Source organism: Odocoileus virginianus, chromosome 19, assembly GCF_023699985.2.
Source record: "Odocoileus virginianus isolate 20LAN1187 ecotype Illinois chromosome 19, Ovbor_1.2, whole genome shotgun sequence".
Taxonomy (NCBI): Eukaryota; Metazoa; Chordata; class Mammalia; order Artiodactyla; family Cervidae; genus Odocoileus; species Odocoileus virginianus.
The window spans coordinates 28153564-28179513 of NC_069692.1; the positions used below are offsets into that span (position 1 = coordinate 28153564).

The following is a 25950-nucleotide window of genomic DNA, read 5'->3' on the forward strand; positions in this document are numbered from 1 at the left end:
TGTATTTGCTAAAAGATATGAAGTCCTAAATTTAAAACAGATGAATAGATCATTTCATATTTCCTTACTTAAACGAAACAAGTTCATTTTACACATTTTACACATTTCAGGGGCCACACCTGATTTTTCTCCTAATAACAGAAGAGGAAAAAAGATGTCTCTCTACTGACTTAGAGACACACCTAACTTGGGAACCTCATTAGAAATGGTATATATAAGTTCCATAAGCTGAAGTGGAAAAATGAATCAAAAATTCATTCTTGATCCACTCTCTCTGTCCCAATTTTTAATCTGGATTTAATTCAGCCCTGTCCTCCTATTCTGGTATTTAATTCAGTTAGGCATTAGGCTGAGAAGGGGAGGAGGGAGCAGAGACTTCACAGCTGTAATTCCAGACACCTCACATAACCTATTAAACACACAGCTATATGGAGAGAAGGGTATTAGAAGGGAACAGCTACAGTTCCTAAAAAAGATCAGATCTATGAATTTAGTAAGAACCTCAGGCCCAGCAGTGGACTCTCAGCCAAATCTGTGCTGGTGGATGGTTTGAAAACAGAAGAAAGCTACAGAGAAAGCCCTTTCAGGAGACCGACAATTACTGTCTCACCTTCCACTCTCATCTCCATCTGTCCACAAGGTATGGACAGCACTCTCCAGTGAATGGCAATTTCATTCTTAATCCTAGGGTTAGTTTTGAGGCTCCTACAACTTCACTTGAGTTCCTGATTAGAATTAAAGAATCTCAGAATCCTTTGAAACCACATGATCCAATTCTCTCCTGTTGTAACTGAAAAATAGTGATTATGTAAGGACTCATTCAAAGCCAGTGAAACAGTTAGTGGCAGGGCCAAGAAGAGAAGTGAAGTGAAGTGGTTCAGTGGTGTCCGACTCTCTTCAACCCCATGGACTGTAGCCTGCCGGGCTCCTCTGTCCATGGGATTTTCCAGGCAAGAGTACTGGAGTGGGTTGCCATTTCCTTCTCCAGAGGATCTTCCCAACCCAGGGATCAAACCCGGGTCTCCCACATTGTAGGCAGACGCTTTACCGTCTGAGCCACAGGGGAAGCCAAGAAGAGAACCTCCCTCTTATTCTAGGTGCTATTAATATTGCATACTTTGTGATGTTTTGTGGAGATTAGATATACACAGGAATATAAGACTTTCATTAAGAGTCACACTGGAAAACATAACATAAATCTTTGGGGAAAAGTAGTTGGAAATTACTGACTGCACTTTCATCAGTCAGTAAGTTAGTTACCTGGAAACAAGAGTCAAATTAAAGGATGGGTTATCTGGGCAAATGCCAGAGACATCAGTCTTAACAGATGCTGGACAGAGGAGCCTGGTAGGCTACTTATTCCCAGAGCCCAAGGCCTCTGGGGGATGGGGACCTCCAGGGAAGCCATCAGCCTCTGATACCTGGAGCTGTAAAGCTTCTTCCTGAAGTTCAGAAAGCAAGGCCAGAACACCTATCACTAGCCCTAGGATGAATAAATATAACTGTTAAAATATCATCGGTTTGAGGTCTAGCATCTAATACCTCCTGCCCTGCCCCCATCCCCAAAATAAAAGATGCTCAGTAAACAAACACATTGGCAGAAAAGACATGCCGATAAAAGAACCAGAAGGATGAACAAAAAACCCTAGATGATTTCCAATCCTCCCACCTTGGCCCCTTCTCAACTGGTAAATTTGAGACATGTGTGCCTGCTCAGTCACATTAGATTCTTTGCGATCCCATGGGCTGTAGCCGGCCAGGTTCCTCTGTCCATGGGATTTTCCAGGCAAGAATACTGGAGTGGATTGCCATTTCCTTGTCCAAGGGATCTTTCCAATCCAGGGATTGAACCTGCCTCTCCTGCGTTGACAGGCGGGTTCTTTACCACTGAACCACCTGGGGACAAGGACTCATCTGTTGTCCTACTCACACCTCATAGCACCTAAATAATCCAGCTGCCCAATCACACAGCGCCCACCGGGGGTGCTCCTGAGGATACAGTGGTGTTTCCTTCTTAGTCCTCACGATCCATTATTACTGCCCTTCCAAGTCCAGGGTCACAGGCAGGGGAAATTAGGTCACCTCAAGAACCTCCGCTCTCAAGGCTGGGGAGGCCAGGTCTCTCTTCGCCGCCCCAGCCAGTCCTAGAACAGGAATTCTCAACTCGATGAGAGAATCGAATCAGCAAGCCCGGAGATTCGTTCGGCTTGAGGGAGGTCCGGCGAACGCTGCAATGGCGAAGCGGCCAGCAGGGGGACTTCGGGTAGGGCGGGAGGGGCCAGGAGGCGTGGTGCCCCCGCAGGCGTGATGGCACGTGTGCCGGGCGCGCGGGCCGGGGCCGGCGTGTTGGGCGTGTCCCCGGCCCGCGCGGGTCCCTCTTCGGCGCGTGCCGGGCGCCGTGACCCCGCTGGCGTGGCGGGGACCCTCGGCTCGGTGGCCCAGGCGTGGGCCCGGGCGGCGGCGCGGGCGCGGCCGGTGCTCCTGCAGAGGGAGCTGTGCGCCCGGCCTGGCGCACGCACGGCGCCGCCCGCTCCCTCTTGCCGCCGCCGCCGCCGCTGGGCCCGCCCGCCGGGGAGGGGCTCCGGGCCTCGCCGACAGCTGCTTCCTGCTTCCCGCACGTCCTCGCCGCCGCGCAGCGGGTCCGGTCCTGAGTCCCGGCCGAGAGTCCCGGCCGAGAGCAGCCTGTCGCCGCCGTCGCCTTCCCGGCACCCGCCTCGCCCCGCGGCCCGCTCGCGCCAGCCCCAGAGCCCACGCCGCCCCTGCGCGTCCCCGGCCATGCTGTCTTTCCAGTACCCCGACGTGTACCGCGACGAGACCGCTGTGAGTACACAGCGGCGCCTGGCCCACGACCCGCCGCCCCTCACCCCCTGCGGCCCCTCGCCCCCTGCTCTCCCCTCCCCCTCGGCCTTTGTTTGCGAGACCCGGCTGGGGGCGCCCGGCTCCTCCAGAGGCGCGGGGGCCCTGGTGGCCGTCACCCTCCGGCCGCTGGCGGCGGACCCGGTGGTCAGCCGCCGCTGGACCACTTCCCAAGATCATCGGGGTCAAGGGCGAACACGCAGGTGGGCGTGGGCGTCTTGAGAGAGTGGGAAGGCAGGACGTGTCACTGCGTTTTTGCTTGGAGGAGGCTCTTGCTTAAATATGGTGGTAGGAGAAAGTGTGGATGTGTGTAGATGATGTCCAATTATAAGACAAAAGCAAACTTTTTGAACTCAGAAATTAAAAATACTTAGAGTTGAAGTTCATTCATTCGATTTTTAAAACGTGTGTGGAGCGCTTCCCCCTGCCGGGTGCTGGCGGCGGGCGCTGGGGATGCAGGGCGGAGATAGAGTCCGTGGAAGATGGGGCAGGGCCCCGTGGTGTGCCGGTGCTGATCCGCGTGTTCCTAAACCAGAGCAGAGTCGGCGGGGGCCAGAGGAGGCCTTAGAAGAGGAGAGGGTGGCCTTTTGCAGAATGAAGTTTTGCCTAGTGCAGGGCTTAGCCACTATTTCCCTCAATTTGTAGATAACCTCAGAGTCACTGTGAAGATCCTGTGGGTGGAATTCTGGGCAGAACCTTTTTTCTTTTTTTTTGCGTGTAAAAATTAGTTTGGCATCTTAAGAACTGGAGTAAATCCAAATGTTGTGGGCATAATTCTGTAGGAATAGCCAAATTCCTCAGATGACTTAAAATAGAGTTGGAATAAAAAGATTTTTGTATAATACAGTTCTAGATTTTTTTCTTCTTGCTTTGACCTGATTTGTGCCTGAAGTCTGTACTTTACAGCACTTCTCATTTTGAGGTAAAGGGTTCTGGGGCTTTAGAGCGAAGGATGTAAGGGTTGTTTTAAATTAAGACTTCTAAGTGGTACTAATGCATTCACGGTTTCTTTGACCTGTGGCCATCTGGTAACCATGTTTTCTCTGTCTGTTCAGCTGTTTGCTTATTAAATTTACTCCCCCAAGAAGCCCCATCTCTGTGGTTCAAGAGTTGTTTCCTTTGTGCAACAGGAGTAACGTGATCCAGCAGGAATGGAAAGGGGATAGACCAAGTAAGAAGACCTGAGTGCTAGTTGTGGCTTTATCACTCCTTCCCTGGATGCCCTTTGGCAGATCCCTTGCCTGTTACAGGCCTTCTCTTCCCTGAATGAACTATTACGGCTGGCTTGGCTAACAACAGAGTTTACTTGCTTCTGTAGTAAGAGTATCAGTCGTTCGTTCATTCAGGTGATGCCCTGGCCCTGCCGTGTGCCAGACATGAGTAATGGGAAAGCATAAATATCTTGGTTTGGTTTTTGAAGATCTCTGAGTTTTCAGGAGAGATAAAATTATAACATTTGATAAGCTGTTTTAGATTTGTTTTATTTAAATGGGGGAGGGGTGCTTCTACCGTCACTTTTGGGGTTACGAAAACCCTGCAGTTCACCTAATCTGTGTTTAACCGTTCTTGAAAGGGTTAAGTGAGGATTTTCTGAAGATGTCAGAAAGATTATGAACAATTAACTTAAAAGAGTATACCGAGGATTTTAATACTCTCCAGTTCTTTTGCATCAGAGGAGTTGTGATCAGCCTCAAGGCTGAAGAAATGTAGCGCTTGGTCCAGCCTGGACCCTGCTCTGTAGATCACCCAGGTTACTCGTCCCAGCCCTGAGAGCCTGTGGGCAGTGTCTTTTTCCTGTGACAAAGTCCTGATTACTAATGCAGGCTTGACTTAGGCATTTACTCAAATTGTAGCGTTGATTTCTAGGATGGGTTTATTTCTCTCCAGCAGGTGCTAGCCATTGCTGTAGCTCTCTGTCTCTCTCCCTTGAGTGTCTTCCAGCCATGCATCCAGCAGTCTCCTGCTGAACCGTGGGGTTGGAGCTTGCAGTCCCATTGGATGGACTTCTGCACTAGCTAGCAGATTTTTTGGAAACCATGCTGTTCCAGTGTGATCCTGTGGCTCATCCCCCGAGAGTGTTGCCCTCAGGGAATTTAGGCCTGCAGCGGCAGAGTGTGCAGGGTGAGTGGAAAACACAGAGGAGAATGGCATTAATTTTCGTCAGGAGGTAGAGACAGTATGAGAATTGAGGCTGGAAGTTGGTCAGTTGGTTAAGGTTGAAAGGACATTCCTGGTCATGTGACTTAAAGTCATAGTTATGTAGGGCTCGACAGTCATGGAATTGCGTTTGTTTGGGGGTGGCAGGAAGGCCATTGTGACCAGAACATCTTGGGTGTAAGCTTGGATGGCCGCTGGAAAGTGAAGATAAAACGGGGCCAGGTTTGATGGGCTCTGCCTGCTGTGTGTACAAATGTGCATTTGGCAGCAGGCAAACTATTGACTAATACAGTGAAATATTCATAGTGATAGTGTCTTATCAGAACTCTCTTTTTAAAGCGTCTTTGGAAAATATGGAATGGTTTGCGAACTTTAATCAGATGGGAAAATCAGGTACTATATAGCTTGAGTTCAGGGGATGTGGCTTGTGAGATCACCCCATTTGTAGGATACGCTCTTATAAAAGAAAAATGTAGGGGCCAGGTAGATGGGGGCAGGGCACTTGGCTCCTGCGATTGTCCTGGAGAGAATCTGTTTCTTACGCTGGTTAGAAATGTCTGCTCAGTAACTGACTTCAGTCTGCTTTAGATTACAAGGCAGGTACTGGGAAGTTGGGGCTGATTGCTCAGAGGTGAACACCATTCAGCAGGCAGTCCAGTGTAGGGTGCACTGGGTTCTGAGTAAAGGTCCAGCTGTGCCCCTGCCAATTCACAACTGGTCCGCTTCATTAGCAAAAGGTCAAGTCCTCCGGCTTTGGGGGCTGCTCAAGATGGGATCACTGTTCTCCCTCCGGCTTGTTAACCATCTGACCCTTGTCAGCTGCTTTAACTGTGCCCAGCTTCAGTTTCCTCATCTGGAAAAATGAGTTGATAGGAGCCTTACAGTGAGGACCAGATCAGATAAACGTGGCTATGGCACAGTGTTTAGCTCACAGCAGATCTACAGCCTTCACCCTTCTGATCTCCGAATTGCATTCTTCGGCTGTCAAGTAGGAACATAATCAGCTCTCACAAAGGAGCTTTAAAACACCAGGCACAGTAGTATGGATATTCAGCAGCCATTCATTGCTTTGGGTCTAGCACGTGGCAGCACTTTCATTTAGTCATAAAACTAAGATTTGCTGTTAATCTTTCCCCCTTTGTTAAGTTTCTGGATATGTCTGAGTTTTAGTAGCATCAGCAAATTTGGAAAACTCAGCAGTGACCAGAGGACTGGAAAAGGTCAGTTTTCATTCCAATCCCAAAGAAAGGCAATGCCAAAGAATGCTCAAACTACCACACAATTGCACTCATCTCACACGCTAGTAAAGTAATGCTCAAAATTCTTCAAGCCAGGCTTCAACAGTACATGAACCATGAACTTCCAGATGTTCAAGCTGGATTTAGAAAAGGAAGAGAAACCAGAGATCAAATTGCCAACATCTGCTGGATCATCAAAAAAGCAAGAGAGTTCCAGGAAAATATTTACTTCTGCTTTATTGACTATGTCAAAGCCTTTGACTGTGTGGACCACAACAAACTCTGGAAAATTCTTAAAGAGATGGGAATACCAGACCACCTGACCTGCCTCTTCAGAAATCTGTATGCAGGTCAGGAAGCAACAGTTAGAACTGGACTTAACAACAGACTGATTCCAAGTAGGAAAAGGAGTGCGTCAAGGCTGCATATTGTCACCCTGCTTATTTAACTTCTATGCAGAGTACATCATGGGAAACGCTGGGCTGGAGAAAGCACAAGCTGGAATCAAGATTGCCAGGAGAAATATCAATAACCTCAGATATACAGATGACACCACCCTTATGGCAGAATGTGAAGAAGAACTAAAGAGCCTCTTGATGAAAGTGAAAGAGGAGAGCTAAAAGTTGGCTTAAAACTCAACATTCAGAAAACTAAGATCATGGCATCTGGTCCATCACTTCATGGCAAATAGATGGGAAAACAGTAAAAACAGTGACAGACTGTTTCGGGGGCTCCAAAATCACTGCAGATGGTGATTGCAGCCATGAAATTAAAAAACTCTTGCTCCTTGGAAGGAAAGTTATGACCAACCTAGACAGCATATTAAAAAGCAGAGATATTTACACTGCCAACAAAGGTCCATCTAGTCAAAGCTGTTGTTTTTCTAGTAAGACATGTATGGATGTGAGAGTTGGACTGTAAAGAAAGCTGAGCGCCAATGAATTGATGCTTTTGAACTGTGGTGTCGGAGAAGACTCTTGACAGTCCCTTGGACTGCAAGAAGATCCAACCATTCCAACCTGAAGGAAATCAGTCCTGAATATTCATTGGAAGGACTGATGCTGAAGCAGAAACTCCAATACTTTGGCCACCTGATGGGAAGAAATGACTCATCTGAAAAGACTGATGCTGCTGGGAAAGATTGAAGGCAGGAGGAGAAGGGGACGACAGAGGATGAGATGGTTGGATGGCATCACCAACTCAATGGACATGAGTGTGAGTAAACTCCGGGAGTTGGCAATGGACAGGGAGACCTGGAGTGCTGCAATTCATGGGGTCGCAGAGAGTCAGACATGACTGAGCGACTGAACTGAACTGAACTGAATTGAGGAACGTTTTTAGTGTCCGGTCCATCCCTTCTGAGGAATATTTGGGGGAAAGCTGTTTGCAGATTGTTTTGAGTCTCAGCTCTGATTCTGAACTCAGTATGGCCCTGGGCATGTTGCCATCTTGTTCTTGACATTGCTCCTAAAAATACTGGGTTGGAAGATCTTGCACAACTTTACATTTTTTTGATTCCTATTGTCAGAGAAAAGATGGTTGTTACTGTAAGCATGGTGTTTTACAACCATTTCAAGGTGTGTAAAATGTAAGAGACTTGCAGATGAAAAAACAAGACAGAAAACCTTTTCTTCAGTGGTGATAATCAGCTAAAATTTAGAGAGGCTTTTGGTAAGGATTGAGAATTGATAATTTTAGGAAGACTCGTCGGGAAGGCTTTCATATGGTTTTATGTGCCTTGCGCTTGTTGGTCTTTATTTGCTGAGCAGTCCTTATGTTCCATCTCAGTTGCCTGTCCTTCTAGGTGTGTCTGTCCCCAGGTACTGTCTCCCCAGCACCAGATGAGGACAGATGCTGACCCCTTGCAGAAAGCCAGGGGTCTGAGGCTTGGGAGATAGTCTCAGTTGACCAACAGCCACAGTAGAATTTTGATAAACAGTAGAAGCAGCAGGTTTTCCTTTTCCAGGAGAGTGTTTGCTTTCCTTAGGGACTAGTCCTTACCTTCTGGTATTATAGAACAAAACCAAGGAGACAGGTGCAAAGTATCTGAGACACTGGTTGTCTTCCAGACAGCTGCACACAGGAAGTCTCAAATGGAATGCTGTTCAGTCGTTGAGAGAGACTTGATTGGAAAGACGTTGTCCATGTGCTTTCATTTGATTAGATTAATCACATTACTGTGTTATTGGGGTATTTATCTGTTGGTAGTTTCTTTAGGCATAATCACCTGGGGAGTGGTGACTTCCAGGTGGTCTTCCAGACTCAGTCAGTCTCTGAGGCCAGGCCCACCCAGGAACTGAGTTTTCCAAAAGTTCCCATGAGGGGGCTCCCGAAGGCATCCCCTCAGCCAGGCTGTCCTGGCACTCAGTGGTTTTATCTCATCAAATATCAGAGTGGTCTGAATGCGTGATACCTTTGTGCCTCCTTTCCTGCACAGTGAAAGAAAGCATTTCATACCAGTACATTGAACAGGAGAGAGGCTTCAGTTGTAGAAATGTTCTTTCATTGCATGAAAGTCAGCTTTCTCTGACGTCAGTGAGCATCATTACACGTTCGTTAACTTGCTTTTTGGTAGTTTAGACTTAAAGGCAAAACTGATCATATTGTACATTGTCGGGAGACTTCCTAAGCATCTGTAAGCTTAGCCAGAGCAGGGCAGTGCACCCGTGTGTGATGGCTCCCGCCCAAGCAGGCCCTTCCAGTATCCCCACTGCATTGTGTCATTCAGGCCTTGGCCACCAACAGCACGTTTTTGAGCTTCTTTAACACAGTGGCAGGCCTTTGTCTTGTGTTGTACAGACAGAGCTGTTCCTATTCTGACCTTTCATCTCTCCTCCTGCTCCAGCTAAAATGTTCTTTTCATTAAGGGTGGTTTGACACCTTTGAGAACCTGCCAGCTTTGGTTCATGTGGTAATTTGGGCAGACACGTTGCCCATGAGCCAATTGGGCTATTTCAGACTGCCCCTTTCCTATCTCCATCACATTCTGGAAGTAGTGATGCAGTTGGGGTTAGACAGTAGTTATCTAATACCACACTTTGTCTTTTGCAGGTACAGGATTATCATGGGCATAAAATCTGTGACCCTTACGCTTGGCTTGAAGACCCAGACAGCGAGCAGACGAAGGTAAATGAGGGCTTGTGATGAAAGAGAAGGTGGTCTTCATAGCTCAGACCAAACCATAAACATCAGTAACTTTGGCTTTCCCCTCCTAGTATTATCCTGTGTTGTCTGCAGTGAGATGATGAATAGACCTGTTATACTACCACTCTCTGTGAAATGATTCGTGAGAAATGGTGAAAGTGTTTTTAGTCCCATAGACAATCACACAGCTGTTTTGAATAGTGTTTATGAACTATAAGGACACTGATGAACCAGCTGTTTGAAATGAAAGTGTTTGAAAAAAGGAAAACAAATTTTTACCAAAGAAAAATAAAAACTTAGAGGATAATTTTGTGAAGAAAAAAATTGCCTAATACATTTTTCCCCAAAGAAAGAAAATGTATTGAAGAAGTAGTACCAAGTCTTGAAAACTGAATGCTGGTCTTAGATTACTTATTGATTTTAATGCAACAACAATACAACAACTAAATTATAAGTAAAGTGAATTCTCAGTATCTTTTTATATTTTATAAGGGGATGAAGGGGAGAATTTTTTACTCTGTCTAAAAATGTTCTTTTGGAGAAACATGTAGTATTTTGAGCTGAAGTCTCATTTTGTTAATGAAGCTTACCCCTAAGTGTGATGTCTGATGGTTGCTATTTTCCTTCTTGGAGTATCCAGGGCTTGTCATTTGAGATTCGTTATTTACATATGCTGTATATAGTTAAGTTTGCTTGGATGAGGGAATAGTGTTTCTCCAATCCACTCCAAGTTCTGTGACTTTTTTATTTATAGCCATATTAACTTAGTATATAAAAATATGTATACAGTTTCTAATATCCTCAGCACTCCAGAAGTTTATTTGAGCTTCTTTAGAATCCCAGAGTACATTTCCTATTTTAAAACAAAAAACAAAAGAAGCTAATGCCTGCGGAGTGGTTTTCTAGGCCAGCTCCTAAAAGCCTGTTTCTTAGATGTTCTTGTATCTTGTGGTCCCTTGCCACTGTATGTATCAGTGTTCCCTGGAGAACTGAACTCTGATTTCCAAGACAGTTCAGGTTTTCCAAGAAGGCATTCCCTGCTGATGTGGACCTGGCTAGTGGGATTGGGGTGCTTTCCTTCACGCCCACCCCCGTTCCCTGCCCCACACTCCTGCAGCCCTTTCACGCTCCCTGGTCAGTGGGTTGCAGACTCTACCACCTTCATGTCCTTAGGGAAAAGCTTCACCAGGAGTGGAGTGGAGTGAAGGGCTTAGCCAGGCACGGTGTTCCATGGAAAACGAGACAGCAGAAGCAGGAAGAGGTTGCTCCTGCTGGAGTAAATCCCACGTCAACTTGCCCTTCTTCCTTCATTCCCAAGGCACTAGCTTGCCTGCTTCTCTTTCTGCCACCCTTGGCTGTTCGTCACGGCAAGCATTTCTCTTCTCCTCTGCCCACTGCAGAAACTCTTAAAACTTCTTTCCTGTCCTTCGTCCTCGAAGTAAGCACACCCCCATTTTGAGGTTTTCTCATGTTTTTACTTGTATCTGTACTCCCTCATTCTCACGCTTTCCCCGTTCCCTTCAAGAAAGACAGAGGTCTCATGGGTGAGGATGACTGATGTTTGGGTTTTCATTTTTCTTTGGTGAAGCAGTGAGTTTTAGAGGTTGGTGGGTAGCAAATGAGAAACCAGTGGGTGACTGGAGGAGCGGGCAGAGGCTCCAGCTCTGCAGCTGAGGCCAGGAGGGGCAGGGGCAGGGCTGCGTCCCCTCCTCGACCCTGCCACAGACAGCCTTGGTCCTCCAACTTTGGACTGGGCTGAGACGGACTGAGCCTGGAAACAGAGGGCCACAGGCAGCCACATAGCCTGTGGTGGATGCAGAGCAGGAGAGAAGATGAACTTCCTGTGTATCTGGCAAACTGCCCCCAAGGACTGTCTCTATGCTGATTCCTTTGTCTAAGGAATTGGGTACAACCTGGATTTCTGCAGCCTTTGATGGGGATTGAGTGATTCAGCTATGTTAGAATGGCCCAGTTTTTGTTTACATGTTAATGCATGCGCATTTTGCTATGCCTTATTTGATGGTGTCTGGTCCTGTGGTTGACAAGCCACTTAACTATAGTAGGTGAACCTTTGCTAGTTAGTGATCTTCTAGTCAACATTGGATAGACGCCAATGACATTGGTATATACACTGTTATTTTCATGCTGTGTATTTAATAATAGATTTTTACTGTGTGCTGGGAGCTTCAGTGGTAGCTTTGCATACCCTATCTCATTGAGTTCTCAAATCCTGAGATAGATCTTTTTCTTTTCCCCATTTCACAGATGAAGAAACTGAGCTTGAATGATTAAATAGCATGTACAAGGCCACTCAGCTTATGAGTGGAATCAGGTGGTCCAGGTGGTTATCAGCTTCACATCAAAGAAATGCTAAAAAATCAAAGACTCTGGGTGTAGTAGCTTTGGGAATGCACGCTCTAGGAGTGGAGTCATGTCTTGGCTCGCTGTGGGACTTTATGGGTCCTCCTGCAAGCATGCTGGGTGACCCCCCATGCGTGCCCTCACGCTCATCTGTCCAGGCAGTGCTTCTCAGGGGTTGGGGATGTGCAGCTGGTGCCTGCCCTGGCATCCTCCTCTCGAAGCAGCCTCATTATTGACAGCAGCTGGTTGTCATCTGCGATCTGATGAGTGAAATTTTTGTCTCAGACTGAAAAGATTTTCTAATGAGCAGAAGAGCAGCAGGAACATTTTCTACTCAGAGTTAGAGGCATGTACACAGAAGTGGGTGTATTAGCCATACCTCGGTGTAAAGAGGAAAATCTTCATGTAGCCTTTAAAACAAAGAAAAGCTGCTTGTTACATTTTCAATAAAAACCAGCCCGGAAGTAAGGAACATTGATAGCTCAAGTTCTGAAATGCTATCAGTAAGTCTTTGATTTAATCTCATGTTTAATAGAGCTTATCCAATTCTGACAGTTCCTGGCATTTGAGACTTTATCCTTTATTAAAGAAATATCAGCAGACTTGCAACTTGAAAATTCTCAAAGATGGTGGTGGGGGGGGCGGACTTGAATCTGGATGAATCCTTTCAAGCTGTCAAGGCCCACATAGCCCTATTACAGCAAATGGACCAGTTTGTAGAGTATCCTGGGCAGCTCAGTTCTTTCTTTGAGATCAGTTCAGCCTTAATTTAAAAACTCAGGAGAACTACTTTGTAAAGAGGGAGCAGTAGAGCAGCACTACCTAGGAGATATATAATGTAAGCCGCAGATATAATTCAAATTTTTCTAGTAGCCACATTAAAAAAGTAGAAAGAAGCAGGAAATTAATTAAAGTACTTTAGTCTATTCAAAGTACTCTCAGCATGTAATCAATATAAAACATTATTAAGGTATCTGCATTTTTTTAGATTAAATTTTCAAAGTCCAGAGTGCATTTCACACTTACAGCGCATATCGATTCAGAGCAGCCACATGTCAGTGTTCAGTTACCGCACGTGGCTGATGGCTGCCAGTGTTGTACAGTGAAGACACGGACCAACCTTTTTGTGAACATTGATGTGAAGACTATAAGCAATGATAGCAGGTTAAAAATAAAAAAGCAGAATTTGTCACAGAAATTTAGTTTAATATTATTATATCCATAGACTAAGTAAACCTATATAACTAATCTAGGTAATGTTTTAAAAATTTTTTAAAAATCCAAAGCTAAAAATAGTGATAATTTTAATAGTAAGTATTCAGAGCAACCTAAATACTAGACTGGAATATCTCTGTCACTGTTGTTTTCATATGTTTGCAAAACTTTGACCAGTGCAATAAAACATGAACTAAAATTTGTATAGGATAAAATAAAATTATTACTAGTTACTGATTCTGTGATTATGCATCTAGAAAACCTAAGGGAAACAACTGAAAACAGAATGAATTCAATAGAGCGTGTATGTATGGAATAAATATAAAATCAATACCACTCATACATACCATCAATAATGAGAAATCAACCCACCCAATAGCAGCAACAAAAAGTAAATACTTAAGGAAAAAGAAGAATTTTCAGGCCTGCTGGGAGAGTAATAGTGTCACTTCAGATTAAAAAGGGCCAATTTGGGGTGTTATTTTTAATAGTGGAAAATTGAAAATCTCCATTTCCAACAATAGTTTAGCATTTAAGTTGAACCTGGCAGATGTGCTTGACGCAGTAGCCCGTGCATCCTTGTAGCATCCTGAGCTGTAAGGTTTGCTTTGCTAAGTGAAAAGTGCTCCTGCTGGAGCAGGAGGTGGGAGAAGGGTACACGGATGCAGCGCTCTTGGGGGTGACAACTTTATAAATGGCCTTTGCAGTTCTCGGAGACAGTGGTTTGTTGTTGTTTGCTCTCTGTTCTAGAAGAATCTGTATGGAAACACAAACTTAACAGAAGATAAAGGGAAGACTCTGGGTTAAAAGCTCTTTAGACATCTGCTAGCTGCGTGTACTCTGGAGGTAGCTGTCTAAACCACAGTGAAGTCTCACTGGAGTAAGTGGGACACCAGGGAAACCTTAGAAGTGAGACGGTGGAGGGAGAGGTTTGAAGACAGCGAGGCAGGTCCCGGCAGTGGTGAGCCCGTTCTTCCCAGTCAGCAGGCTCTCCCAGCTTGTCCTCCGCAGGTCGTGGAAGGAAGTGTGTGCGGCAGCCTTGATGCACCCTGAGGCTTTGACTCTGAGGGGACTTGAGCCTCCAGACCACTAATAGCAAACGGCCACCCCCCACCCATTGACCATAATGTGTGTGTGATTCACTTCCTAATCATCTCACTTCCTGTTTCCCAGGACAAACAGACACGTGAACCCCAAACCCCACACTCCACCTTAGCTCTCTGTAGCATATTTCTTCGTCTTAGTTAGTGTCTTGGCCCCTTTGGGTGAGGCCTACTCACGTCTCATTTCAGCTCTTATCACGGGCCTTCTCCTCTCTTCCTGTCCGTAGGCCAGTCTCTGTGCCCCTTCTTACCCCTTCTTCCTTTGTCCCACCTGTCATCCATCTTTGTGACCAGCAGGGGCTCAGTTGCTGAACCCAGTGACTTCACCGTCATCCTGTGTTCTTCGTGCAGATGGACCACTCTTCCTGGGGAGTTGTAGCAGCTTTGGTGTACACTGGCAAGGGGCCTGCTCTGCCCCTTCCGCCTTGCGCTGCCCCTCAAGCCCTTGGAGTTGGCTTACACTGCTCTTGTCACTGAAGCAGCCATCTTGCTCATGGGTCCCTGGGAGGGGACCAAATGTGCATTTCTTTCTCCTGGCCTCCCTGCCCATCATGGTGCAGTCAGTCCACAGGGCACCATCTGCTCCCTTTCCTGATAGTGTGAAATCCTCTGGATCTCTGGGCTTGTTTTTGCAGCCCTGAAGTCCAGATAGAGGCAGCATCCTTGTCACCTTTTGAAGAGTCTCCCCATTTCACTCCATCTTGTTGCAGCTTTGACCTCTTGACTGAATTCCAGAACTTGTTACTTAGTGAAGGGGAGATACTTACAAAGAGGAAGAATTTACATCTGTTATTGTAACTAATTGTCAAGTCTAGCTTCCACAGAAGCCCTGTCCTGGGGCTTTGGTCCAGGAGGTAAGCAAATGTAGGATACCAGCTGCAGTTATCAAAAGACCGATTTGTTTTTTCCCCTCCCTGAGAACTGCCTTGGGCTAAATGACAGTACCAATAGCTCTAGTTGCCTTGTGGATCGTGAGAGAAGATCTCAAAGGAACCAGCAACCTCCCCCCCCCCCCCCCCAAATTGTATGTTTATTCCTTCTAAAAAATTAGCATTTGTTTCATTGAGGATCAAAGAAATAGAGATCTTCTTTTCTAAGACATTATTTGCTCCCATCCCCATCCCCTGTTTGGAGGAATAGTTAGGGGTTGCCTGTTACATCTTTTGAGAAGGGCTTATGAAGGTAGTGAGCAGAGCAGTCCCTCACTCTTACAGGTAAGGAAGCTAGAAACGTCACCTTTCTCCTCCACTGCCTATACTCCTCCCTTCCTCTGCAGGAAAGATTTAAATTTCAAAAGACTTCTGGTCGGCTCTAGGATGTTAACTAGCCTAGGATTTCTCTGTAGGTATTTTAATGTCACAGAGGTTCAGTGGAGAACAACGTTTAGGGCAGTCAGCTCCTTTCCATGGAATCCTGACTATTCTGATATGTGGTTTTCTGCTCACTTTTGTTGTTGTTCTTTAAGATTGACCCTGAAAGGACGTAGCATGAAGAGTTCCCTGCTCTGTGCTGATATCAGTCTGGCCTAGATTCCCCTGTGTGGTGTGGTCTCCCTAGCATGGGACAGAGCCAGCAGGGGCAAGAACTGGTGAGGGGCTGGGGGAGCTGAGATCCTTTTGTCCACTCGCATCTCCCCCTCAGGCTGTCGGGCGGCAGGGCCTACAGAATGGAAGCTTGCTCCCAGGATGTGCACTTACGTGAAGGGCTAGTTCAGGGCTAGTCTGTCTCTAAGCCAGCAGACAGCCGATGAAGCTGACTGAGAGCGGGGGAATACTGGATATAATTCACAGCATAGAAGACTTGTTTTGGTTTGCAGTGTTCTTTTAAAGACTTTAGGACAAACTGTGAACATCCTTTTTGTACTGTGAGTTTCCAGACATTGCTGGTGTCACTTCTGTTGGGAGACAGGGAGGAGGAACAGAGTATTTGCCAGATGGGACTGGAAGTCGTAGCCTTTAGTCTTCCAATTTCTTGACCTGTGAGTACAAGCCAGGTGTCTTACCTGGGATTTCTTTCCTTCATCTATAAAATGAATATAGTCACACTCAATTCATCTAGATCCAAGTTTTTAGCAACACCCAGCTGAGAAGATGCACGTGACAGTTCATTTCCATGCCCAGCAGAGCTCTGTACAAAGGTGGTACAGCTTAGGTGCTGCTGCTTTAGGGTATTAAGTCCTCTTATTTGCTCACTCAGAATGTTGAACTTTAGAGACACCTGTGTCTTTTTATTTTCATCCACAAAAGTAGGCAGCATTTTCCTTTTGAATCCTAGTGTTTTAGAAAAAGATACGTATATTTTGAGCATTGAATCCCCATCTCTGCCAGTGGTTGGACTTGTGACTTGTAAGTGTGGTTTTATTGTTCCAAAGTGCAATGATGAAACTAGGCCAAAGATTACCTTGAAGCTGTTAGGTAATACCTCTTTTAATTGATGTTTTCTGAACCCACCGTGAAATGCCCTGCCCTCCATTATTAATGTTTCGTGTAGGGACCTGGATTGAGAATTACTACTATGTTGTTCCTTCTCTACTAGAAACAGGAAATGCTTTAGGTAAATATATTACCAGTTATTATCTCAATCTCCAAGACTTCTAAGGTCTTAAAATGTTTCATCACCTCCTACAGAAATGTTTAGCCAAAAATACTTCTTGTAAATCCGCAGTTGAAATGTGTATTCAGGGAACCATGTCCTTTTGATCTGTACTTGGGGTAATTGTCGAAAGTGTGATAGAATTTGCTGGTACTGGGCCATCCTCTTTTCTAAGCAGTCCTTTCTCTTGTCTTTTTCTGTCTCCTTTTTCTTGGGGTTTTTGAGGCAAGCAGCCGAAACGAATTCTGGTCACGTTTGGCAAGTAAGGAATTCATAGCAGGGACAATGAGGCCAGCTTCTGGGTGGACTGGAGAGCTAGGCTTGGAGCAGGCAGGAACCAGGTGGTTCTAGAGCTCATGGGGGGAATTCCCACGCTCAGGCAGCACCGCTGATGGCCTCAGTGATTACACTCGTTCAGCCCTCTGTCTCTTGTCCAGTGGCTGCATCCCAGGAGAGGGTTTTGTCCGGCCAGGCTGCAGACATGCACGTGCTCACCCCTCGGCTGTACTGTGGCAATGAAAAAAGACTTGGTGGGAGCCTTGGGGACCCTCTTTGGTTTCTGCAGTGACAGGACAGCTGTGTGGCGTTCTCTCACTAAGCAGGGAGAACCCCGGGGAGGAGAAGGGATTCCGGCAGCCCAAATGCCACAGGTCCACTGGTCTCATTCCCTTTCCTTCTCCGTCAGTGCTCGCACCCTGCCTTTCCTCCCCTGTCCTGCGTTTACTTGTGTGTCCACTGTACTGAACATCAGATTACATGGGGGTGAGGAGAAGGGTGAGCTGTCGTGAGCAAGAGAATCGTGGTCTATGCCAGCTTGGAATCACATGCCATCCTAGGCAGACCGGAGGCTGGAGATGGTGAGCCCCTCAACCTTTGAGCTGCTGGAGGTGAGTGCCAAAAGGAGGCTGAGCCACACCTTGAGTAGAGGCTGGGAGTCTTACTACATCTGTTCACCGCCCGGGAAAGCAGCCCCCAAACTGTGGATGAAATTCTTAAGGTACTTGTGTACATTTAACGTTAATTTTTTCCCCATAAGCACTACTCAGCTTTGGTTCCAATAATCTACATGTCCTCTGTGAGAAATGTTGACATCAGACATGATGTCTTTGGGAAAACAGCTATTAAAGATTCAACAACTAAAGAAACAAAGATAACTGTGACTTCACTGAGCCACTTTCTTTTCTCTTAGATGTCTGCCATGTCCACGGGGAACGCCCTCAGTCACAAAAATCACCTGTGCACGCGTGCATGTGTGCTTAATCACCTCAGTCGTGTCCAACTCTTTGCGACCATATGGACTGTAGCCCGCCAGGCTCCTCAGTCCTTGGGATTCTCCAGTCTAGAACACTGGAGTGGGTTGCCATGCCCTTCTTCAGGGAATCTTCCCAACTCAGGGATAGAACCCTCCTGCTTTGCAGGTGGATTCTTTACCCACTGAGTCACCTGAGAAACCCAAAAATCACCTGTTAAAAATAGACATGCCCAAGATCTACTTTTAGAGTATCTGATAGGAGTAGAAATCTGTTTCCCAAGCACCTCACCAGGTAATTCTTAAGATTCAGAAAGCTTGGAAAAACTGCCTTAGCGAATGCTTAGACATGATTAGAGAACAGTAATACCTTTGCTTTATAGAGATGATTAGAGAACAATAATAGCTGCTTTATAGAGGGCACTTTCAAGGAGCTAAAATTCTCATAGATGCCTCAACTTGTTCAGAGCATCTTTGTAAACTGGGGGGACTTTATTTGTGATTCTGAGTTTTCTCATTGGGGGAAATCAAGGCATATGTCATAATAAAGACTTCCAGAACTCTCCGGTATAGCACTGGATGGCAGTCTGACCATTTGGAGCAGCTCTATATATAATCATGCACACGATTCTCTGGACCTCCAGTTGCCTCTGTAAAAATCTCATACCCTTCTTGTTTTTATCCCCGTTGGCACTGCCCAGTTCTCAGGCATGCATTGCCACCAAGCTCGACATTCAGTAGCATCCTAATGTCACCCTTCTTCCAGAACTTTTCTACCCTCTTCCTCCCAGCAGCAGATGAGAACTCTTTAAAGGTCTTGGAACCTGGTTATTCATGGGAAAGCAACAATGTATAGTTGTTTAGTGAATAGCTTTAGAGGTAGGCAGGTTTGAATTTTAACTCCACAATTTTATCAGAGGTGTGACATTGATCATGCTTATCAACCTCTCTAAACTTCAGTTCTCTAATTTATAATTTGGAGAAAACTACTATATATGGTAGTGGTAAAAATTGAGTGATAATGTTTGTGAACCATGTAGCACAGTGGTAGGCACAAGCAAGTGCTTAATAAATGGTTGCTATTGCATTTATTATTAAGTAGCTTAAATAGCACAGGGATTATCTGCTTGATCATTTAAAGCTTTAGAGCTATCTAGGACAAATTCTTTTATTGCAGTTAATTCTTGGTCTCTTCATATCTCCTTTCATTTGGATCCATTTTAGTGGTTTGTATTTCCTAGAAAATTGTCCATGTCGTTGAGATTTTTAAAACTTACTTTCCGTGGGGTTATGTGAAATATTTCTTATGATGACTTTATTCTCCACGTTTGTGTCTTTTTCTTTATCGTTTCAAATTTCTAGTATCTGTAACTTCTTTCCTCTTTATAATTAGTTTAGCCAGAACTTTGGTTGAATGTGGTGGGGGAGGGGGGGATTGTTTGTTTTTAGAAAGGAATGGTTCTAGAACTTTTAAGTTGTATTCTTTAATTTTCTAGCTCATTGATTTATTTTTATTTTTATTTTTTGTTACCTTAAAGATTTTTGATTGGACTGTTTAATTACTATTTCACTCTTTCTCATTTACTGATGATCACTGTTTCTAGGCTTCCCCATCCAGCCTGCAGGCAGGCTTCTGGTGGATTCGTCCTCTTCCAGCCTGGGGTGCTTGAGCGGAGGGGCTCTTGGAAGAGCTGTATCAGTCAGGACTCGTGATGAATGGCACCTTTATATATATATATATATTTTTTTTTTTTTTAAAGAGCTGAGAGGCTCATGTAATTGGAGATCAGTACATGCCTTAAGGCACAGCTTGATCTAGGACTGCTTGTGATATTTCTGTAAACTTGTCTGTCTCTGTCTCTTAGGTGATCTGCTTTTCTCTGGTTGTTTTGTTTTCCAATAGCCTCTCCCACATGGTAGAGAAAGATGGTGATATTTCTGTAAACTTGTCTGTCTCTGTCTCTTAGGTGATCTGCTTTTCTCTGATTGTTTTGTTTTCCAGTAGCCTCTCCCACATGGTAGAGAAAGATGGTGATATTTCTGTAAACTTGTCTGTCTCTGTCTCTTAGGTGATCTGCTTTTCTCTGATTGTTTTGTTTTCCAGTAGCCTCTCCCACATGGTAGAGAAAGATGGTGATATTTCTGTAAACTTGTCTGTCTCTGTCTCTTAGGTGATCTGCTTTTCTCTGATTGTTTTGTTTTCCAATAGCCTCTCCCACATGGTAGAGAAAGATGGTCCTTGCTCTTCAGGTTTTACACAGCCCTGACAACCCCAGATCTCATGATATAGCCTCTCCTTCTATTGTTCACCTCCATTCCTAAAAGAGGATTCTGGTTGCTTGTCCTGGGTTCATATTGACTATTTTATGTCGAGGAGAATTGATGGAAGATTCTGCCTATGAAAATGAGCAGGGTTTACTTATGTGAAGAATGTAGAAAGGAGTTAACATAGTTAGAATATAGACAGAATATATATATATAGAATATATCACTGACATTTTATGACATTTAGTGTAAGCTGCTGGCACCCAGAAATGGTAAAATCTGATCAAGAGAGGGTGAACCCCAGACTTCCTTCCGTCACAGTGTGGGCGCTGCCCTTCAGCACATGGCACACCCAGGTCCTGACTGTCCCCGGAGCCTGTTCCAGGTACGCTCCTGCATCTGTGCTGTGGACTCGATCAGGTCAGCTGCCTCGATGTGTGTGAGTCATTAAACAAACCCCTGGACCAGCCCTGACCCTCCTTCTGCGTGGGTGTCCTGCCGGGCCCTGGATGAGTCCCTGGATCTCAGGGAGGGGAGTCCTGATGGCTAGCAGAGGTCACACCTCACCCCGCACCCCACCTCCAGTCTATCAATGGGGCATCCTAAGATGCTGAAAAGAAACAGATGTCAGCTTCAGGGGTTTTTGTCACATTCTAAGAACTTTAATGGCACAAGGAGAAGAGGACAACAGAGGATGAGATGGTTGGATGGCATCACGGACTCAGTGGACATGAACTTGGGCAAACTCAGGGAGATAGTGAGGGACGGGGAGGCCTGGCGTGCTGCAGTCCATGGAGTAGCAAAGAGTCAGACATGACTGAGCAGCTAAACAAGAACTTTAATTCGTAATAGTTTTGTTTCTCTTATTTTTGAAGTAGTCTTGTTATAGTTTGGATTTCCTCACTGATACGAGAGTTATTCAAGAGAGGATATGTCTGTGCTTAACTTCTTCCTGGGTGGGTTTTTAGTTAGATTTGGACTTGATGTGCAGATGGCCTCTGTCCTGCCAGGCTTCTGGTCAGTAGTAGTATGTACGCTGAAGAGCAGAGCCAGGTCAGGTTAGTGTTCCAGCTTCGAATGAGCTCCCTGGTGATGGCGAGATTTGAGACCAAGGCTTGAACCTAAGGTCATCGTGAGACTTTCTGCTTCCTTCCCCTTTGATTGGCAGTAACTCGCCCAGTGGGGGATCAAGTTGATTTGCCCTCTTGGGGACAGGCAGAGAAGGTGGAAAGAGGCCTGGAAGGGCTGTGGAAGGCTCCACCTGGTCTGTCACCCACACGCAGCAGGAAACTCAATGGGGGCCTTCCTGCCCTGAGAGTAGGTGGTCCCTGAGAGAAGAGAGGGACCCACTCTTAATTTTTTTTCTTTATTTATTGGCAGAATTAAATTTGGGGCAGTTTATTTTCCAAAAAAAATCTATTCAGTTGCTTATTCAGTTAATTGGTTATGTTTTGGATTCCAGTATTTACACGTTTCGGACATTTTTGGTGTGTTTGAAACTACCTTGAAACATTTTGGTCCTGTGTAACATTTTCAAATTATGAAAGCAAAAAATTTCAGTAGCTCAGAGAGGAAAAGAATCACTAGCCAAAAAGTATCTGATGAACTTGTTGCAGGGAGGGGGACCCCTTCCAGGGCCCGAAACTGGGCTCTTGTCTAACACTCGGAAATGAATTGTCCGAGGAGACACGTGCTGACAAAGCAAGAGATTTTATTGGGAAAGGGCACCCGGGTGGAGAGCAGGAGGGTAAGGGAACCCAGGAAAACTGCTCTGCGGCTTACAGTCTGGGGTTTTATGGTGATGGGATTAGTTTCTGGGTGGTCTTTGGCCAATCATTCTAATTCAGAGTCTTTCCTGGTGGTGCACGCATCACTCGGCCAAGAAGAATGCTAGCGAGAGGGATTCTGGGAAGTGGACTACTATGTGGCAGATGGTTACTATGGTGCCTGGCCAGGGTGGGTGGTTTCAATCAGTGTGCTTCCTATAACAAACTCACCAAACAAGAAGGGAAAGTGAATCCGTCTCTTGATGCCCTTCACTTTCTCTGTAGCCACGCTGGGCTTTTAATGTTAAAAGATAAGTCTTATGGATTTTGAGCTCTCACCAATTGGATTCAACATTTCTCGTCCTAGGGGTTTGTAGGGGTTTGTGAGGCCAGGAAAAGGAAGGTACCTCCCTGGGTCAATGTAACAGCATTGTAGTTACAGCCATGACCCAAACAAGCTTTTCTTGGAATTTAAGGTTTCCTTTCTGGTCTGATCTGATGTACTGGTAATGTTTGTAAATGTTTAGAGAACATTGGAAAATATGGGGCACTTTTTTTTTTTCATTTGTGGGGTGTCAATTCCTAAGTGTGTCCTGTAAAGTACGTGTCTCCATTCTTCTACAGTCTCAACTTCTAGACCTGTTTCCTGGAGCAGCTGCCTCTCACTGTGTTTGGCACGACCTGCCTCTGGTTTTCCATGTGGTTGCCCAGCCCTCCTGGCCCTGGGTCCTGCAGCCTCCCAGATGAACTGTGCCACCTCGTCTTCTTTTTTATGGGTGCATCCTTGCACCTGGGGAGTCATTATGAGTTCTGTGACTCCCAGCAGAGAGAGGGGGTCCGGGTGCTTCCCCCTCTGGCCTCCAGGATGCTCTCAGCTCCTTACACAGGACTATACAGAGAACACTGACTGGTGTTTTCTGCCAGTCCATGCTGTGACACCAACCACTTGCCTTAACCGTAGTTGCTTTAACCAGCACACTCATATATATATATATATACACACACACACACACACACACACACACACACACACACACACACATATATATGAGCGTTTGTGTTACTCGCACATGTTTGTGTGCATGTGTATATGTACATGTGTATACATATGTATATACATACATACATATATACATCCTTGTGTATGTATAATTTGCAGCTAAAACTCCTCCAGGTTTGTGGGATGTAGGTAGCACTATCCCTGGTTTCACTTGAATGGTACCCACGCCACAATCAGTCTCCCAGCTGGAAGTCCCTCTTTGTCATCGGACTGCCTGCCTGCCCCACTCTCTGAGGCCCACTCCACCCTATCCTGGGAGTGGCTTTCCCTTCATTTGTTCTCCTAGAGCTTTTATCTTTATGTGTGTGATTCATCTTTTTAATCCTGTATTGCCCATTGTGACGTTCTGTGTTGTTTTTTAGTCCCTCAGTCATGTCTGACTCTTTTGTGACCCTCCCATGGACTGTAGCCCACCAGGTTCCTCTGTCCATGGGATTTTCCAGGCAAGAATACTGGAGTGGGTTGCCATTTCCTTCTCCAGGGGATCTTCCTGGATCAGGAGTTGAATCCACGTCTCCTGCGTTGGCAGCTGGATTCTTTACCACTGAGCCACCACGGAAGCCCTATGTTCATTATATACTTTATCTACTTAATAAGTAACTTGTACATCCTCTTTATTCATATACATAAGACTTGTGCTTGTGCAAGGACTTGAGATATTTAGTGGATTGATGTGAGGATAACTTGAAAAAAATTCTGAAAACAGTGAAGGTAAAGGCATCTCTAGCTCCCAAACTGAGTGACATTTGGCCAGGTAGCTGTGTTTACTTTTTATTAAACTATGGTAAGAACATTTAACATGAGTTCTGCTCTCTCAACAGCATTTAATGTGTATAGCATAATATCGTTAACACTGTTGTACAGAGGATCTCTAGGATTTAGTCGTCTTACATAACTGAAACTTCCCTTTGAAGGTTTCTAATAGTTAAGGCAAAATGAAATGTGAATTGGATTTCTTAGCTTTGAGCAACTATTCTTAGAAAAATGTGTTCAGACTCATCCACGGCTATAAAATCTAAACTCGTGATCCTCTTTAAAAAGCTCAGCTGCTGGTGTCATTTCATGGGCTTTCGAGTTTCAGTGATTTTAATAATACCCTGGAGTATGAGTTTGGATACTGAGACTCCTGCGGGACAAGAAGTATTTAATTCTCCTCACCCTGCTTCTTTATCATCATGCAACTGCTCAAGTTTTTCTTTTCATTATCCTTATACCTCTTCTTCCTTTCCCTCAAATGTGTTCTACTTTTCAGACCAAGAAGCCAGACTGTTAAATCCATAAATGACCAAGAAGTCATTATTGGTATTCTTCGGGACCATAAATTTCACAAACCCCTTAACAGAAGATTTATCTGCACCTCATGAAAAGGACCTGCTCATATTATAAAGATGCACGTTATGATAGAACTTAGACTGTTAAGAACTTGAACATTGTTTGCATCTAGGTATTGGAAGGGTGTCATCTTTGAATATTGCTCTTTAAACATTTGTGGGTGACGTATGGGGTATAATGAGCCTGGTTATTTAGTAGCGTTGTTGTGACTGTTCTGATGGTTTTCCGGACACTTTATATGAGAAAAGCCAGTATGTCTGCTTTGGTGTGGGATGGATTCTGTGGCAGCAGTTGTGATTGTACCGAGAAGCCAAGCAGCGTGGAGAATCCATGGGTGAGCACAGGTCACCTCTGCAGGGAAAATGAACTAAGGATCTATGACTCATGGATCCACTGCGGCCCTCCTAGAGCCAGGGTCAGGCCTCGGTGCAGCCTCGTAGAAACACAAATCAGAAGGACTGGGGAAATGAAGGCTGCAGGGCTTCTTCCACAGAGGACCCCCAGTGGAAAGGGTCCTTCTAGGACCCTAAGTCTGCTGGGTCTCGGGGTGGGAGCCCTCAGTGGCTTGAATGTTCTGCAAACTCTGGCTTCAGTGCGGTTGCTCACTCTCTGAGTGACCCTGCTCAGATGGCCTTATTGCCACCTGCCTCCATTTCCACGTCCATAAGGCAGCACACCCAGGGTGACACGGAGCCCGCAGTAAGTGGGGCTTGAGCTGCTGAGGCTCCCACCTCCCACAGAGATGGGGGGACGGACACTGCGGACGGGTGACCCAGCAGAGACAAAGGCTGGGAGGGGAGCCCAGGGGACTGAGGCCAGGGACAGGAGGGAAGGTCATGTCAAGAGGGCCAGTTTGCTTCACCCGTGAAATCAGGTAATGCTTTTGCTTCCCTGGGGGCTCAGATGGTAGAGAATCCGCCTGTAATGCAGGAGACCTGGGTTTGATCCCTGGGTTGGGAAGATCCCCTGGAGAAGGAAATGGCAACCCGCTCCAGTATTCTTGCCTGGAGAATCCCATGGACGGAGGAGCCTGGGGGGCTACAGTCCACGGGGTCGCAAAGAGTCAGACACAACTGAGTGACTAACAGACACACCCACCACCCCAACCCCCCCGGAGTGCTGCACACACACCACACCCCCGGAGTACGCGCCACACCACCCCAGAGTGCTGCCACCTGTGGCTGGGCAGCTGTGCTTCAGTTTTGTAAGTAAAAAGCAAGAAGTATCTTTGTGGACACTTTGTAATGAGATAGAGGGGAGTTGTATAACTTCCTATAAAGGGCCACATAGGAAATATTTTAGATGATGTGAGTCACCCAGGTCGCTGTTAGGTTTTCCACCCCTGCCTGCACCCAGCTGTTAAAAATATAAAACCTATTCTAAGCTCGAGTACCATAGGAAAGCAGGCCATAGTGAGGTTTGCCAATCCCTCATGATAGGCAATTGGAGTTGTATTTCTGTGGGACTCAGTTTTATTTTTTGTTTGAATTAAATGAGAAATGTGACCCGTAACAGTTTTCTCTCTCTTGAATTGATCCTCTTGCAAAACTCTTGTTAGTCATTATATTCATACGTCATACTCTTTCCCGCTTATTTTCAAGCACATTATAAA

At 45.6% G+C, this 25950-nt stretch overlaps 1 protein-coding gene across 2 annotated transcripts in view; it reads left to right on the forward strand.

The window, feature by feature from the left end:
• The first annotated feature begins 2345 nt into the window (after positions 1-2345).
• Positions 2346-25950, forward strand: part of PREP (prolyl endopeptidase) — a 134897-nt gene continuing 111292 nt past the window's right edge. The window contains exons 1-2 of one of the 2 annotated variants that reach the window (XM_070450039.1): positions 2346-2820; positions 9303-9377. In XM_070450039.1, the coding sequence (XP_070306140.1) occupies positions 2776-2820; positions 9303-9377 (120 nt within the window). In that variant the 5' untranslated portion in view covers positions 2346-2775. The remainder of the gene's footprint in view (positions 2821-9302; positions 9378-25950) is intronic. The other variant, XM_070450038.1, reaches the window with a different exon arrangement.